Here is an 18,909-nt window from a genome sequence, read left to right on the forward strand (position 1 = left end):
AGCAGAGTTAGGTGGCAGAATACTCCTCTGCGAGGTTGCTGCTATATGCTCAGTCCATCCTGCATTCACTGGTCACAAAAAATCAGGAGATTACAGCAATACTGGGTAATAACTGCCTTTTTCTTTTGTATGTATTCCACTCCCTCCCCATTTTGCTATAAAAATGAGGATACTTTCAATAGACATGTCTATTCTCAAGCAATGCACTGTCCACCTGGGGGAGGTGACGCTGACCTCTCCCTCCCACAGACCACTTGAAGACTAACTTAATCATTTGTCACAAAACTGTATTGCAGTCCAGCTGTGCAATGTGGGAGACTCAGTACAAAGATAGCCAAGGTTTCAGGGACTTTTTACTTTTGCTAGCTGCAATCCTGTCTAAGGTGTCTTCCTCCCCTGCCCAGTGCTGCTTGGTTTTCCCAGAACTGCAGATCCAGCTATTATGTCACATTACATATATTTTCAGTTTTGGTGGGTGTTTGTTTGTTTGGTGTTTTGGGGGTTGTTTTGGAGTTGTTTTGCTTTTCTTGGTTATGTTGTTGAGGTTTTATTAATTGAGGGGCAAAACACATGCCTTTATATCAATGCATTCAAGAATATGTGTAACGCTTCAGAGCAACAATTCTCTCAAAACCAAAATTCGCTGCTGACAGTTAAAAGTGTCCAGGCTTGGGCAAGGAGGCCTTCTGCACTGGGAACAGTGTATAGTCAAGAGAAAGCTACTGAAAGATATGGCATCTCCATTTATTCCTTCTCTCTGGAAACTGTTAAATTCAGAGCCGAACCATTTTCTATCCAAACTCCTAAGGCTATAACTTGGGTATGGATCCCAAGCCTCAACAGCCTCATGAATATTCAGAATCTTCAAATCTGCCCCAAAAGTAGTCACAACTACTTATCAAGTAGGAATTGCAGAGCAGTTTCTCTTGCTGCATGTGCCCTTTAATTCCTGGCTAAACCAGCCAGTTCAAGCATGGCACTGGTGGTATTTTGCTACCCTGTCCTCCAGGCCAGGAACAGTCCAAGTAGACAGAGTCACACATAAATGACAAAACGGCCAAAGTGACACCCAAACCTGGATTACACCTATTCCCTCATGGTTGCAGATCTAAGCAAAGAACATGAGTGTTGACAGCAGACTAAAAGGACAGCACTGAGGTCACATGGACACAAGCATGGAAAAACAAAATGTTCTATTTCAATCTGCCTCAAAAGGAAAAACAACCCATAAAGGCAGCTGAAGCAAACACAAGAAATCTGTCTCTTTTAATTTTTCTTTATTTTTTCTTCCCCTTCTCGCTTCTTTTGTTGGATATATTTCTGTATAATGCAATGGATTCCTCAGAGAAAAGGGCAAGGCATAAGCCTTACTGTATAGAATTTGTATTACTGTATAGATCACAAAAAATCTGTCTTTCTCAGAAGTCTCTAACATTTTCCTACTAGGAAAATAGCCAGTCTGACATGGAAATATCTATTTTTAATATGAGGGGAAAATCTACCACACGAAGGAGGAATAAAAACAATCTCACATTGGTTGATTATTTGTATTAATCATTTCAGCTGCATTTTAATTCAAATGTCTGTGCTCAGGACTGTATCAGGTGATGAGCTTGTGCTCCTATTACACATCTAATTAGTCAATAACCCCTGAAGAGTAATTTTCCACAAAGCTTCCAAGAAAAATATCATATCCCATCAGGTTGCCTGTTAGTAAAAGGATCACCACAAAGGACATGGGACTTTTCATGCTGTGGGTGTTGGCATCTTCACTCCACACATGCTGTGTAGTAAGGCTAATATGAGACTAAGAGCTGAGACAAAATAATTTGTTGAAACTTTTAATGTTTAGTGGACTGAGCAGAAGAGAATGTACAAGTGGGATTCTTGTGGTCCCTACAGCTGGTAAGCAGAGTTCAGGGCCAGATCCAACCATGAATCCTATAAAATATCTAAAATTGATAAAAGAAGACTCCATCCAAATCCTTCTCTCCTGTCTCAGTGTCTGAGCCCATTATGCACAATTACTTACTCTGAATGAATATCTGATTCCTCTATCAGACTTTAACAGAAGGAACTGGCACTGCATCATTCCAGAATATTCTGTATCCTGGCAACCGAAAGTATGAAGAATACAAGCAATCTTCCCTGATCCATGAGACCCTTAATGAAATTCACTCCACAACTGCCAAATTTGAATCCTTTTTTATTAAAGCTTAGATACAACTTACCTGTTTTTCATGTTTTGGTGTCATCTCCACTGGTTTGTAGTAAGAAAAAAAATCAACCTGAAAAAAAACCAGAATAGACATCAGATAGGTATTTAGTAGTTATTTAAAGATCATTATTACTTTTGCTCTTTATTAGTAGGCAGTGGAAAAAGTCGGGCTTAGTGCCATATATAGCAGAAAACGTCTGCATTACCTGCATCTCAGAATTTATTAATTTTAAAAATAATCCATTTTTAGAAGCACTGGGCTAGTGCCCTTCTCTATATATTTGTTATACTTGACAGTCCAGTGATGCTTGTTCATCCCTGGAAGTCAGTGTTTTTCTTCTCTGTTACGAGAGCCATCTCAGGGCTCATCCTTGTGCCCACCTCCCAACAGCTCTGCTCAGCCAGCATTCCCAGTGCACAAACACAGCCCAGGCAGTGCTGCCTGCACCTCGCTCCCAGGTGCCCAAGCACAGGTCTGTGTGACTGCAGATGGGGTCCAGAGACTCTAAAACACCTGAGTTAAAAGAATCAAATGCCAGTCTCAACCCTTTTCCTGAAACTCAGAGAACTCGAGACACAAACTGCTTGGATCCTGCAGAAGAGCTAAAACTCAGGCTAAATTTCACAGCATCCGTGTTTTCCAACCTCCATAGGGAAGCATTTAATTCGACCAAATCGAAACACCCTGTCATTAACTTACATTTTAAACCTACTCTTTCACTGAAAATCTCAACATTTTAACTGCTTCTGCAGACCAATAAACTGGACACTTTGCTCAGGACAGGTACCTACATGGGAAGAACAGGACAGCTTTATTTACTTGCCAGTTTATATACATACGACCTCTTGTTTAGTGATAAAGAGCTTGAAGCTGCTCTTGTTATTATACAAATTATACTACATATTTAGGTCAAGCCCAGCCAAGGAGTGCTGAACACTCCAGCCCTGCCAAATGCCTCTTACAAACACTTTCAAATTACAAACTCTACCCATTTTAATAAAACAGGGAACAAAGATAAGCACACATACACTTCTTTGACCAGGAAATTATTCTGAAACAAACACTTTGTGGTCAAGTTTCTATAGGGTCAGTCATATCAAAACAGGATACTCTGTTTCCAAATAAAAATGACCATACATAAGACTTCATCCTAAAGGGTGCAATTGTATAGTTCCCATCCCCATAAAGATAAGGCCATCATTTCACTTCTGTAGCTAGAATGGTACTGATAAAATAGGCATATCAAGAACACACTCAAATTTCCTTTTTTTTTTAAACTCCATTTATGTATGCTTAACTAGCATGTATATTCCAAGCTGAAGTTATAGAAAAGCACTCAAACACTTCTTGCTGCACAGGCTCAACAGTGTCAAGCACCACTGCATGACACAGGTAAAAATCTAGCTCACCAGTGCTAACTGCTGTTAATCAAAAGTATATTAGGAACTTTCCTTTTGGGGAGATAAACGGCTTTTACCTTTTACAGGAGAGCACAAGCACGCATTACAGACCTTTCATGGAATTGCATAATCATTTAGGTTGTCTGCAAGACCATCAAGTCCAACCTTTGACTGACCACCACCTTGTCCACTAGACCATGGCACTAAGGCCCATTTTAACTAAGCTGTTTCCTGAACACGCCCATGGTGACTCCACCACCACCCTGGGCAGTCCATTCCAATGCTTAACAGGCCTTTCTGTGCAGAAATTCTTCCTGAGGTCCAGCCTGAACCTCCCCTGGCACTGCTTGAGGCCATGTCCTCTTGTCACTGGTTTACTGGAGAACAGGCTGATCCCTACCCAGCTGCAGCCTCCTTCCAGCAGTTGTAGAGAGCAATAAGGTCTCCCCTGAGCTTCCTCCTCTCCAGGCTGAACACCCCCAGCTCCCTCAGTGGCTCCTCACAGGACTCACTCTCCAGACCCTTGTAGGTACCTGCCCCAGCTCCGCTGTCCTTCTCTGCACTCACTCCAGCACCTCAATGTCCTTCAAGTGAGGGGCCCAGAACTGGACACAGGACTTGAGGTGCAGCCTCAAAAGTGAGGAAAAAAACAGGCAAAAAATCCACTGTGTTTGGCTCAGGCTGCCTGATGAAGATTCCTTCTGCTATCTCTGCCCACTGAGTATACTTGTAAACCTATATAGTTTGATGTTATTATCCCCCCTTTTCTGATCTAGTTGAATGTGTTGTAGCTGTTTTCAAAACGGCAATTTAATTTTTTTCCAGTTATATATCTTAATTCCATCAAATTCTGCAGTGTGTTTCTCTCCTGTCTCTAAGCTGATTTAAATGAGAAACTAAGCACACCCAAAATACCTCATTCCTAACACTGCTGGCAAATGACAAGGCTGAAATAGCGCATGTTTCGTTTTGTCATCTTTTTTTCTAATGACCAAGTTACGTGTTGGTGCAGGTTAGCAAGAACAGCTTAAACTCCAAACAGCCACCACACTTTAAATATTTAACGGCAAAATATTAATATTTCAACACCAAAAAGCTTCCTAAAATATTTAAAATACGTAAGATTTTCATCAAGTAATTTGGGAAAAAAATCCATAATGGAAACACAAGCCCCCGCCAAGCTACCCTTTTTCACTGATTTCAGTGAGATTGCCCAGTCATGCTGCAGCCACTTGCAAATATACTGAATGCCATATTCTGTCTGGTAGCAAGATACATATATTTAGGGACTTCTGTAACACATAGAAAAGCCAGTGAAGCAGAACGCACAGTGAAGCCAGTGAAACTTCTGCTTAAGAAGTTATCATCTTTTTATCTTGAGAAAAAACTACCCAAAATACCAGTGATGGAGAAAAACAGCCATCAGAACACAAACAGAAGGCTTTTGGTCTTTTTACTCTAACCAAAATGTGTTCTGACAGGGAAATGAACAAGTGCTGGGAAACAGAATCAAAAAAGCCAGTGGTTGACCTGTAGTACTGATAAAACACTTTCTGTTGAGACTGGGAAACCCCCACACACACTTTGACTATGTTTTTGTTCTGCTTCTGATCCATTATCAGTCTGAAGACTTCCTTTTTCTTACATTAGTTTCATATACTTACTATATCAACTGCTTCTTGCAGTACATATTTTTTATGGTACTTAATTGCACAACCAACAAAACTGCCAGGGAACAGCTCCACAACTGCTAACAACCACTCAAAAGCAAAAAGATTACGTAGGAAGAATTGCCAATCTTTCTGTGCCTAAAAAAGAATCAGGAAGAGGAGGGAGGAAAAAACACAAGTACTGCAGTGCTTTTCATAGGGAAAACAGATAAACTGCAGTGCTCTTCTCAAGGGTAATAGATAAATAATATCAAGTATTATATTTTATTTCATATTTCAGAGATTAGTTTCTCTTTTCAAATCTAAATTAAAATAGATAATCTAACATTACTAGGGAAATACCCTTTTATCATGTAGTTGGACTGCTCATAAAGGAGGAAGTGATTTCTCCCCAGCGTTCCCAGACTGAAAGATGAAAACTCAAGCAGCAGCACAGACAAAAACCATGTCAACCTGCTCTAAGTACAGCATGAACAAATGCAAGCCTTCCTGCCTGCCTCACCAGTAGCTGTACTTAGCTGCACTGAAATGTAATGATATCACTCTCTACTGGGCAGTGGCCTAGGCAATATCCTTACCTGCTCTGAGAGCATTCCTTGTGGTCAGTGTTTCCTCTCAAAGATAAATGCTGGTAGTCAGCTCATCCATCCATCCATCCACCTTGGGTTATTTCTAATCATATAACTAAACGACCACCTTCAGGCTTTAATGAGGAAGTGTGATGTAGTTTTAGACCTTGGTGATGATTGAAAGTACTATCCAGTCATAAGCAAAGTCCTCAGCTGTGCTTTCAAGGTTGCTCCCAGCATCAGTATCAAATGAAACTTTCATTCAAGGCTTCAATATGACCGAGAGAGAAATTGAATCTCTAAATGCTTACAAGTCTTTCCTGCATTTTATGTTTTCCTGACCTTAAGACTCAAACAAAGTCATAATAATTTTCATTTACAGCCTGTAGAAAGTTCAGCTGCATCCATATATGGAGTTCTTTGTCAAAGAATGCCCCATATGCACCTGGCTATACTATGTTCCTGAAGGGCAAGTGATCTATGTGGATTTGTAAGGAAAATACACGTGGCAGGGGAAGGGGGGGATGGGAAGAACAAATAAGAGAAACTCTGGAGAGTTCAAAAAAAACCCTAAACCTATAAAGACACACCATTCTGTGTTGCCAAATTGAACACATCCAAACACAGCTTGGCATTTACAGCAATCGGGTACATGGCTATCACAGAACCACGCTCTTGTTGATGGGAAAAGTCTTATTCAAATGCTGTTCCTCAAGCAGGGACTTTCAGTCAATCCAGAACAACCCATATGCAGTGTAAGGTAATGTCTTCTACTTCATCTGTACCACCTTCACACCTGAGGCCAACCCAACTGTACTGATCAGAGTCATGAGTTCATTTTTGTTCCTCACTGTCCATGGACCAGATGGTGAGGACTGAAACTCCAGACTGTACAGGTCACAGAGCATATTCCTCTTTTCATCTGTCATGATGGTTATTTGCCTCACCCTCCCTCCTATAAGGGTTATAAATTACTATAAGGATCTGTTGGTCAGAAGTGAAAAGAGTATGAAAGACATGAGCATTTTCATCTAAACTCTACACAACAGTCGGGAGTCCACAGTGAAATCAACTTAATGAAGTACCCCTAGAGCAAATCCTTCTCACTTCCCAGGGTCAAGGTGCCTGTTTCATCAGTGTTCCGTCACAGTAGGAGCAGAATCACTTCACTGCTGAGGAAAAACAAGCACGCTGCCTAAGCTGCTTTTAAAAGAACAAGAGCTTTCCAAACCACTGACAGAATTCACACACCTTCCCTTCCATCACAATGCAAAGTAGAAAAGCACTGCCAAATATCATGCCTTTGTGGCTGCACTTGAAATTCCCAGGCACTGTAGCCAAGATGCTTCGTTAACTACTCCTTCCTATGGAATTTCACTCCATTTGGTTTCTAGACACTTGTTTAGGGCCATGAGATATAAGACAGCTTTCCCTTAACCATTACATTAGCATGTCTCCCCAGTCAGCCATTCCCTTGTCCTGCAGTCTTCCTGGCTATTAATATGTATTTTAACAGAAGAACAAATCTGGATAATTTAAAAAAACCCCAAAAACCCAAAAAGACAATATATATGAAATTTTCATTTGTTTCAGAGGAACTTGAGAATTAAAGAGTTAAGGAAAAATACTAATTTCCCTCTACCTTCCAAAATAAATACATCACAAAGATTACAGTGTCAGGTGTGGGTCACAGATTTTCAATTATAGTGGTATCATAGCACCCTTTGAACTACTTCAAGTTAATACCATATTGCTGGACAGCAGCATGACTTATGTGCCAAGTCTTTCTGAAACCTCTAAAAGCCTAAAGATAAACAAGGAAGAAGTACTAAGAAATCTCAGAGTAGGAGAGAGCATCAGATGATTCCTCTTTTCGTTGTTGTGGTTGGGTTGGTTTTGGGGGGAAGGGGGTTTTGTTTTTGTTTTTCAGGCTCAAATTGCAGATATACACACAACCAGAGGAATTCATGGATATTCTCATGTTTCCATGGATTGCTGATCTCAGAGCAATTATTACTTTGGTTTCTCATAATAGAAACTACTGGTAAGGCTAACGCTGGCATCTTGGAATTTTAGGCAACAACTACAGAACAGTAGTTCTGGGTCAAGTCATGAAGGAACAGTAAATGCCAGATCATGGTAATAATTTATTATTCAGCACTAATACTTGCCACTGCTTCTGCAGACAACCAGGGGACCACTCAAAACTTTCCTGCAGCTCCAGCTCCTGTGTTTTCCAGGCAGCCTGTCAGGATGCTTTGCTAAGTGAGCCTGCCTTTGCTACTCTTTCCAATTCTTATGGTGCATAAGGAGTAGGTTAAACTACGCAAAATGATTTTGTGGCATACATAATCACAGGTTTTGTTGCTAGGACGTTTTCAGAAGGCTGACAAAGAGATAAGGCAGTCTTTGAAGGAAGCATTGGTGCCCTTCAAGGTAAAGTTTCAGGAAACGTGTTTCCTCCAGAGAGCTTTTCAGATCCCTTGAGTTAGGACAAATCACTTTCAGAAGAAATAGCAACCGTGGCAAGCTGGCAAATTCAACCATCTTTTCAGCTGTGCTCAACATGGAAAACATTGGACAGGCTCTAGGCTTCTTACTGATACACAGAACAGGCACAGCACTGGCACTGAAACTACCTCTGAGAAGGGAAAGAAGCAAGTAATTTCCAGGCTACACCACTGCTGAATAGCACTGTGTACTTTGCAAGTGACAGTTCCGTTCAGTTGCAGAAGTGCTGAGTGAGGACGTACACACTGTCCACTCATAAATCACACACAGATCTTAGCAGGTACACCAGCACAGACAGATAAAACACCCCTAGGTATTTTTAACATGATGCAAGTTACAAACAACACATCAGACAGCTGCTACTTTTAGAAACTAACACGGTGGGGGTTGTAAAGAGAGACTGATGTCTCAACATTTCAGAACACAGAATAAATTCCTAAAAAAAGATATTAGATGCTGCTTCTGAAGGAAGGTTTAGAGAATGTATGTCTTTCCCTCAAAAATCCATGGTTTTTCTCATGAATTAAGTATTTAATTTCATTAAATCAAATTAAGTTGCCTTAAAAATAGTATCTTTTGCAAGGTATCTCTGTAATAATTTTTACTTATCGCAGGAAAAGAAGGGCTGATGGAAGCTGTATCTTTGCTGCTGAGTAAGCAGAGCAAAAGTCAGCAAATACGATGCAGTCTTATCTCTGCATTTCCTTTTCTTATCTCTTCTTTCCTTCTTGGATGCAGAGGCTGCCATCACGTGACCCTTCCCCTCCTGACTCACATTCTGGAACACTTTGAGTCTCATGTGTCAGAAATTTCTCATTTTTTGCTTATTTCAAAATCTTTTAATTATGACATAATTTTTGTCTGCTGCTTGAACTGCTGTCACTTAGCACTACATGTTTTAACTTGGCTTTTTTCCTGCTGCGGATTTCCTTACGCTACCAATACATCTATTTTTGTTATGTGCTACCTGCTGCAGTCCAGGAAATGTTAGTGTTTGATCTTGTGCCCAGAGAGGAAAGTAAAGCAAAAGTTAAAGTTTTGGCCGCAACCACAGAATTAGAAGTCCCAGTCTCATGACATGTGTCTGGGGAGGTGGCTGGGAAAGGCCCAGCACGGATATAGTAAAAAATAAAATGAACAGCTAAGCAGTAACATCCTGAGACAGATTGATCCTTAGCAGTCTGTATAACTGCAGCTCAAAACAGTGGGTAAGAGAGGAAATATTGCAGTCAATACAGTGTGCCCACAAAGCATTTTGATCAACTTTCTTCAAACTGTTGCATCCCTTGTGTCTTTTAAGTTGAACAAGCCCATGATGGATCATGACAACAGCACAGCTGGATCAGACATCCAGCTTGATCAGACTGTGGCAATTCACTCTTTGGGCTCTCTTCCCCTGAAGAATGCATCAGATGACTCATCACTTACACAAAATCTTCGTGCTGTCACATTTGCGTAGCTGCATCCACACATTGCACTAGTTTGTGAGCTGGGTCTATCAACCATCAAATTAACCATTCAAGAATGTATTAACAGTGAATCGGACTGGGCAGTTCTCTTGTTCAACAGGCTTTCTAGATAGATGCTAGACTGTGCCAGTGGCACGAAAACAGTATTTTGGAAGCAAATAGCTTCTAAATACTGTTACTTATTACTAAAGCAGGCAGTTCTGAGAAACAAACAGCATTTGGCAGAAGAAACTTTTCATGAATGAGACTGACCAGCAAGAAAAGCCAAAAATCAGCGATTCATCCGTATACCTGGATTTTCTACTTCTCATTTATTTTGTGCCTACTGAACATTAAGATGTGATTTTGGTTGCTTTCACCCCACTGCTGCACCCTGACTCTATAAGAGTGATATCAGCTTTTGCTCAGCTCCTGGCACAGGAGGCTCATCTGTGATGTGGTAAACTTCTTTACCAAGTTGTGAGAGAACAGCAGGAGGCATAGCAAATACGCAAAAAAGGGAGGGAGAGAAGAAAAGCAGCACTTGGGTTTGACTGCTGTGCCATCACAGCCAAGTCAAAGAAGTTGCTGATCAGCCTGGAACAAACACTTTTCAAGATAAAGTGATAAGAGAAGCAAAGGAGAAAACAGTGCTTGCAGGACAAGTATGGCTCACAGCTTGCTTTCACAGTGCCCAAACCCATGTCATATTTTTCCAACAATGAATTCAAACAGATCACTAAGTGGTCTGAATAACAACTTCTGCCTTCAGTAGGAGAAAGATTTCACACTCACAGAGAAGGTGCTGCCAAAATGAACAGAATGCACTGATCTCTATGGCAAGCCTATGGGAAAATAGTTGATCGAGAGAAAACTGGTTTGTGTTAAATACAGCTTATTCCAAGTTCACTTAAATATATTTATTTCAGGCCAAAAACACACAATCCAGTCTTAGAACAAGTGTCAGTTCACACAACCACACCTTTAACTAAATCAGTGGAAACATACACGTTATGTATGGACGTACTAGAAGTACTACTTTGTGGTCCTACAGTTAAATCCACAGTAAATGTCTACCACGTGGCTGGCAGGATCTGATATCCACCAAGAGGTCCTCTCCAGCTCTCCTGGTTTGTAGAAACACAGTGATGCTGCAGGGACAATGGCCTTTCGGCCCAGGGCTAGGCTCAGATCTCAGAACAGAACCACAATCACGGCCCCTCAGCGAAACCAACAGAAGGAACCAGTGACCACACGTCCCTGCAGCTGGAAGCCCACGGGGGAAAGCCCCACTGCAGGTATCCAGCCCACTCCTCACTGCCTGTCACTTTTCTGCAGGACTGACACAATTAGGTGACTTAGCGCCACCGCAGATGTAAACAACCATTACTGAGGATGCCTTTCCTCTTTATAGGCGAGCTTCAAATCCTGCACCACATTATGCACAGCAAGTATTCTACATCCTTGGAAAGCACTCTGTAAAGATAGCACTGTCCTTGACAGGGCCTGTATATCATTGTTCTAGCAGGAGAACAGGAAGAAGAATTGTTAGACGTTTCTGTCATCTAGACTAAAAACAATTGCAATTGTAAAAGCTAGTTATTAACTGAACCCTGAAATCCAGAATTTCATCTACATTAAAGAGAGAATAAAGATATTCAAGGTTGGAAAGTTATCCAGCTTAGTCAAGCTTATGGAGAAAAGACAGCACTCCTTAGAATTTAACTTTGCTAGAAATCCAATGAAAGACATAAACCCACTTACAATTTTTCCACACTGCTAACAAACTTCTATTTCAGACAAGTCAATTACCATCCAAGGTTAGAATGACAGAAGCTCTAGTGATCCTCAGGTGGTCAAAATTATTCTGGAGTGTCAACTAGTGTTTACACAGTGTTGTTCTGATGCTGTAAGCCCCAAAGCCTTATTTTTTTCAAGCAAATCAATTACTCTAAGAAAAGATATTTAATGCGTACAACTTGCCTTGGTCCAAAGGATCTGTGACTCTGGAAACCCCGGAGAAAAATGAAAGAATTGTTTTTTGAAAAAAAATCATTGCTTATGCCATAGTACAGGATATTATTTTCCAAGTCTGACTGAAGCCTAAAGATTGCCTTATGTTTTGTTAAAGTTAGTCCACAATACTTGAAATTATCTTTATGGTTATTTTGCATTAGTTACAAGGTTTGTTGCAAATATTGATGGATAGTTTTCCTGAGAAAATCAAGATGCTTTCTTTGCAAGCTGACCTGGACTATTAACACCAGCCTACCATGGTTTACATTAAACCCCTGCGATTCAGCTATAGAAAGCTCACAAAAAACGACCTCAGCTGGGAGAGGATCTTGCATTTCAACTCTAAGGTTTAGCACTGGATTACATACCTACTGTTGCCATCTTTTTCCCAGCCAACAAGTCAAACATATCTTCCAACTCAGCATATTCTGTGGCTCATCTTCATCCACCCAGAGAGGTGGAGACAAGGGCTTTCTCTCATCTGGAATGAGTGATTTGCCTTCCTGCCTCTCCAACTCCAAACAGTCAATACCTGCAACCAGTGGCCAAGACAGATCTAACAAATGCCACGCAGTCCTAAATCCTTGGGGAGCACAACAACTCGTGTCTCAGTCATTAAACATCAGTGTTATTATTTCACATGTCTGAAGACATGTGAGGGTGTCTTTGGGCTGTGCATGAGAGACAAGGCTGTTAGACTCAGCTGTTCTCAAGGCATGACTGCTATGACACTACGTGCCAACGTGACTATTTATACACGAGTGCCTGGCACGTCAGAGGCTCTGGCATTATCAAGATGTTCTTCAGTGCCTGAGACTTGCAGATATGTCCCTTCTCCCCATAATCACTCCCCAACACCTCCACTGCCACCTCACCTTTTCATATGTCATTAGCAGAAATTAATTTCTTCTGGGGAAAGACACACTGCTCTTGAGAATACAAAGCCTTCCCCTCTGGGAAGACAACTGAAGACCTCATTAAAAAAGAAGCTAAAGTTATGACTAATTTAAAACCACACATCACCATTACACAATTAAAACAATGAGACTATTAGAAGGCAAAACTGACAACCTGGTGACTGCTGCTGTACACAAGAAGCAAGGTAGGTGAGCAGCTAGGGCCTCCCTGAGGGAAAGGAGGAGCAAGGGCTTCAAGGATGCGTGGGCAGCACACAAACAGAGGTCAGGGTCAATTACTCACTGTCAATTCTACAGTAAAATAGATGTTTTATTGCAGGAGTAGAACGTTTGGCTTTGAAACGTAGTTTTAGCTATAAGCAAGTGCATCTTCCTGGACATCTCTGGTAGAGAAGAAAGGGAAAGGAAGAAGTAATTTTCTTAAGCCACAAATCCTTTCAATATCAGGAAACAAGAATTCATTCACACCACAAAAAAGCAGGCATGGAGGGTAAATTGCTTCCTCTTTTTATGCACAAGAGAGAAGATCCATAATGAAATTATGGCTGGTTTACCTGTTCTCAAACAAATGGAACTGGCTGGTGTGCATCCTGCCCCTCAGCTCTATGACAATCTATAACACCAGGCACATGAAGATACTGGAGCAAAGAGAAACTCCCTTCAATCCAATCAAGTACTTCCTTTCAGGTCGGGCCCACAGGGTGATGCTTTTTGTAATAGTTTTTTCAAGGTTCGTATCTATTGATAAATTCACCTGCCATACTGGGAGACAGTTTGACAAAAGTCATGCTGAGGTGCCAGTGAGACAATGTGCAGAGCTGGTATGCTGTGGACACCTAGAGCAACACCTGCACAGCATCAATCCAAAGATAAACCCTGTTTAACTGCAGACTTCCAACAGAGCAGAAGAAAACAAGCAAGAACATAGTATGTATGTTGTGTCTGTCCCCTAAATATTGAAGGAGTAAGCTCACCAGGGAGCAAGTCAAGGGCCAGCACAAAGGCTGGCAGACAATGTGGGCTCCTTTCTCTGTGGAGAACAGGCCCAACAAAATCAGAAACGAAACTGAAACCAGGAGCTCTGAGGACATTTACGAGTTCTGTGAAGACATTTCACTAAATAGGCCTTGAGAAGAAAATACTGGTTTGAATTTCTCCAAGTGGAAAGAGGATCCCTGGAGGAACACTATGCAAATTGCAGAACCATTTGTGATTTTATCATTGGATTATGTTCTATTAAAACTCCCACTGTTCCGCCTGGTCTACAGAAACCTGGACAAGTAAGATTCAAACAGCTAAACTTAGAAGCTGGGTGTCTTTGTGAATGCTCACAAGGTGTCCTACTCACTCTTCAGCTGCTGCTCAAGAAGAGCGTGGATGAACTGTAGGTCATGTGCCAGCATGACAAGTGTTTTGGATCTCTCTAGACAGTCGCCTTGAAAGGCACCAGTCACATACATCAGATCCGTGCCCAAACTGCTGGATGCTGCACAGGCAGCACTTTGGTGCTATGTGCACTGCAGATTCCTCAGGAGACCCTGCTCCTCCTGCAACATCTCCCACCATGAGGGTTTATCTGTGCCAGGACTACTGCAAGTGGTTTCAGCTCCAAGCCATCTTTGCAGTCTCTCTGTTTCTTCTTTCCCTCCCACAGATGCCTGATTTTAACAGCACAGAGAGCTGTTGACCAAGCGTGTGATTCAGTTGGAGCTTCTGCCAACAAGGAAATCATGATGGCAGTCTGCTTTCTGTGGGTGGAGAGGTCACACCTGCAGCCACCAATGCAGTGGCATGACAAGCTTTTTATTTTTGCCTTCCTGTCTTTCAATGTCTATATACCAAACATGAATGTTTTGTAAACATACTAATCAAGGATTCTTCTGGGTTTCTTTATTTCCCTCCAAGCTGGGGAAGAAGAATGCTTACAAAAGATGTTTCTATTCTCAAGTTCTGTGTAGAGATTTAGCAAGCGATGATACAAAGATCCAGAGCCAAACACTACGCAGCAAACTTGTGCATGTAGCTCCCTGTAGACATGACACATGATTTGCTTCACTTTTCCAAGACTTATTTTGCCAAGAAGTTGGGAAATTCCTGTAGGACACATAGCTGTGCTTTTGTATTTTTATCGAAAGAACAAAAAAGTTGCTGAAGGTTTTTGGTTTGTTTTTTTTTTTTAAGATAATAAAAATACACAAGATGTTTAATGAGAAGAAAAAAACCCCACAATATCCTAAATTATTGAGATCTCTTTTACTTCTCTGTTTACAAAAGGCAAAACTTTATGCGTACTAAACACCACATGCATGGAAATAAGATCGGTGTGACACACTGCAGAGATATGACACACCAAAGTTGTCACCTGTCTTATACTACCTACCTACCCCCAGGAAGCAAGAAACAGCCCGAGCAGTCCATGCTGCTGTAAATGTTCACAACTTCTTTTGCTTTGTGATTTATCATAGTGTGGGTTTTGTTCTTTTGGGGTTTTTTGTTTTTGTTCGGATTTTCTTTTTTGATCAGCCTTCCAGAGGACTACTTCCTTCTTTCACATGGAGAAGTTACAAAACTGCATGATAAAAGCAGAGAAGGTTGCAGTTGCCTAAAAGGATGGCAATTAGGAAACACATTAAGTAAAAATTGACTAAAATGAGGCCACAAGATTGACTCAGCCCTTTATGGTCAGAAAGGCCCCAACTTCTGCACTGGTTCCCTTGACAGTATCTCTCCATCCCCAGGAGAAGGGTGGGCAGAGGGGAACACCACACTGAAGCAAGTGCCTGATCTGCAGGCTCAGCCCAGCAGGCCAAAGGCAACGCTGCTCTGTGGCAAGGACATCAATAAGCTGCCAGGGGAAGGAAGGAGGGAAGCATCAAGGAAAGATGCTCTAGGATTGCTTAGCTAGGTACGTTCAAACTGATGACTGCCATGGTCTGTGTCTGGGTGAAAAAAGCTGTTCTATAAGCGATGCACAGGTAGCAGCACAAGGGATCTAAAATGTCTGTGAACAGAGCCTTCATCCTCATGATGTCCTGTTCCTCATCTGTTCAGTGTAGCACTGAACTGCCTTGCATGGGTCACGTCACCAGTCCTGGCTCAATGGTGACAGTCCACCAAGAGGTCACTTCACATCTGCCAACTGATGGTTTGATTCAATGCTCCACTTGTTCTTACACCTGAGAATTACTCAGTTTGACCCAAATCCTCAGTAGTTATTGCTCAGCATGGTATAGTGCTTGGGAAGGGAAATCTCAGGACACTTGGAGCCTCAGCACAGCAGGGTGCCACTCACCTGTACACTGCACCTATGCTAAAAGCATCTCATCACTGTGGGCATGCCGAGATCACAGAATGAGCTCAAGCAGCTACACCAGGGCTGGCTAACCTCCAGAACAGCTGCTCTTCACAAGTTAAGGTGGAAAAGCACAGGTGTTTTGCAATGGTAGGAGAGCACAAATCCTTAGTAGTAATATTTTCAAAATATTTCCCTCCTTTTTTAAAAAAAATTAAGTATAATTATTTTCCTAGTAAAATTTAAAATCATCATCATCTATAATAAAGGTATAAGTATTTCTATGAATACAACCATGGTGTGCCAATGCAAGATCTTTAAATTCATTAAAAGGCAAACACACTCCTTCAATTCAACATAAAATATACATTAGAAACAAGAGATTTCTGGATTTCAAGTCAAGCATCATAAATGACACCCTAGCCTGAGTCAGATATAATTATTATTTGCATCCTCTACACAAAGAAAACATTGGTATTTCCACTTTTCTCAAGGAAGTCCAGTATTGTGTCATTCAGGAAAGCCCTGCCTTGCATTACTTTCAGTTTCAGTTGTCCCTAGCACAAACAGGAAAACTTTTCCCTTCACTTGAGCTATTTCTGTCAATGTGAGAAGCGGAGTGGGCAATGAAAACTCCAGCTGCAGTTTCCCCTGGGTCACGGGTGATGTGGGTGCCTCAAACACGCCCGAGTGAGCCAGACCCCGTCCTCAAGAGCTTGGCTCCACATTTCCATCTGCCTCTATCCCTGGACACTGCTAGCAGAATTAGGCAGTATTGACTTAGAACTGCCACATCCCTGAAGGGCTGTGAAAACACCCAGGCAGTTGTCCCAGTCTCCAGGGGTGTGACCCCAGCAAGTGTGAGATGGGCAGCAAGCACTGGCGCCTCAAGGAACAGCACTGGCAGCTGCCCCCGTGCCTTTGTGCCCAACTCCAGAATAAGACCCAAGGCAAATCCAGCAACCCTCAGTCACTGGAACTTCCTTTGCTTTATAAATCATTCAGTTTTAACTCTATACTGTGTTTTCATAGGCTGTCATCATACGTACCGAAAAATTTCTCATGCTGCTTAACTTAGGTAACACAGAATTTAAAAATAACATAAGGCATTCTCCTGACTAACAGAATAGTACTTCCAATATGATGCATCTAATACAAAAGCATGCTATGATACACATTATATGTTTGTATAACATATGTATATTTCGCGTTATATAATGCATATACACAACAATAACAATATGTGTATATATATACATACAGAGCTTTTGCACATCCCTGTGATCTGTAGATCACAGTTGCCAAAGGCGATGGATTTGCTACAGCAAAACAAAGAGGAGCGAACCAAAACAAGATTAGTAGTAAATCTTCTCCCTGCCCGGCGTTAATCATTGCTAAGGGCAGTCATTTACCGCGCCGTAAACCGCGGCGGAGCCCTCTGTCAAAGATCAGCGGGAAAAACACTCCAGAGGGCCGGGAGCAGCCGAGCGCCGCCGCCGGGGCACCCCGGCTGCTGGGCCGGGGCTCCCCGGGCCGCCCGCGGAGCGCGGCCGCTGCCGCCGGGCCCGGCAGTGCCACCGAGCCCGGCAGTGCCACCGAGCCCGGCAGTGCCACGGAGCCCGGCAGTGCCACCGAGCCCGGCAGTGCCACCGAGCCCGGCAGTGCCACGGAGCCCGGCAGTGCCACCGAGCCCGGCAGTGCCAGGGAGCCCGGCAGTGCCACCGAGCCCGGCAGTGCCACCGAGCCCGGCAGTGCCACGGAGCCCGGCAGTGCCACCGAGCCCGGCAGTGCCAGGGAGCCCGGCAGTGCCAGGGAGCCCGGCAGTGCCAGGGAGCCCGGCAGTGTCACCGAGCCCGGCAGTGTCACCGAGCCCGGCAGTGCCACGGAGCCCGGCAGTGCCACCGAGCCCGGCAGTGTCACCGAGCCCGGCAGTGTCACCGAGCCCGGCAGTGCCACGGAGCCCGGCAGTGCCAGGGAGCCCGGCAGTGCCAGGGAGCCCGGCAGTGTCACCGAGCCCGGCAGTGCCATGGAGGCCGGCAGTGCCACCGAGCCCGGCAGTGTCACCGAGCCCGGCAGTGTCACCGAGCCCGGGGCTGGCCCGCACCCCTCGCCCCACACACGCAGCCCCGCCGGCCCCCAGCTGTCCGGATGGTGTGACACCCCCCGCTCCCGCTCCCGCTCCCGCTCCCGCTCCCGCTCCCGCACGGCTCACCCGAACCGCCGCCGCTCCCGCCACCGCCCAGTGCCGGGAGAAGCCGGCGCGTCACCGAGAGCGGGCGGGGCCGCGCTGCCCGCCCCGCCCGGCCCCGCACACCCGGAGGGGCAGAGGGTGGCTTTCCGCCAACAGCGGGGGTTCGCCCGTCCCGGCCGCTTGGGACGGGGAGGAGGCTGAGTGCTGGCGCCGCGCCCGTGGAGCAGAGCGGGGAAGGAGGTGTCCTGTGACCTGCATCCTCATCAGATGTGCATCCTAATCGAATCTGCGCGCCGTGATCGAGTCACCTTGGCTCAGCTGGGCTCTTTGACGTTTACAGCTTGTAACACCTCAGTTGTAGGCGCCCCATGTGCTTTATGAGATTGCACCCTAAGTACGCACCTTGCTCGGACTGAAAAGTACAGGTTTACTGGGAGTTCCGTAGAAGCCTTTTAGTTGAGAAGGGGGAAAAAAAAATTAAAATTATTCCTGAAGTTTTACAAGAAATGACTGGACGCAGCAGTTAATGCTATGGTGTAGTTGACAAGGTGGTGATAGGTCAAAGGTTGAATTTGATTATCTTGGTGGTATTTTCCAACCTAAATGATTCTGTTGTTCTGTGATTGATAAATCCAATTAACTAGTTTTCCAAAGGTCAAAAAATACCTCGTGAAGG

The 18,909-nt window shown here is 43.5% G+C and overlaps 1 protein-coding gene across 2 annotated transcripts in view; it reads right to left on the reverse strand.

Moving 5' to 3' along the window:
- SNX10 (sorting nexin 10) overlaps positions 1 to 18,321 on the reverse strand; it is a 36,422-nt gene extending 18,101 nt beyond the window's left edge. The window contains exons 1-2 of one of the 2 annotated variants that reach the window (XM_063410186.1): positions 18,255 to 18,321; positions 2,232 to 2,288 (exon numbers count right to left, since the gene is read on the reverse strand). In XM_063410186.1, the coding sequence (XP_063266256.1) occupies positions 2,232 to 2,255 (24 nt within the window). In that variant the 5' untranslated portion in view covers positions 2,256 to 2,288; positions 18,255 to 18,321. Of the gene's footprint in view, positions 1 to 2,231; positions 2,289 to 12,205; positions 12,545 to 18,254 lie in introns of those variants that run through there. The other variant, XM_063410176.1, reaches the window with a different exon arrangement.
- Positions 18,322 to 18,909: the final 588 nt, after the last annotated feature.

The sequence above is a fragment of the Prinia subflava genome, chromosome 1 (assembly GCF_021018805.1).
Source record: "Prinia subflava isolate CZ2003 ecotype Zambia chromosome 1, Cam_Psub_1.2, whole genome shotgun sequence".
In the NCBI taxonomy this organism is placed as follows: domain Eukaryota; kingdom Metazoa; phylum Chordata; class Aves; order Passeriformes; family Cisticolidae; genus Prinia; species Prinia subflava.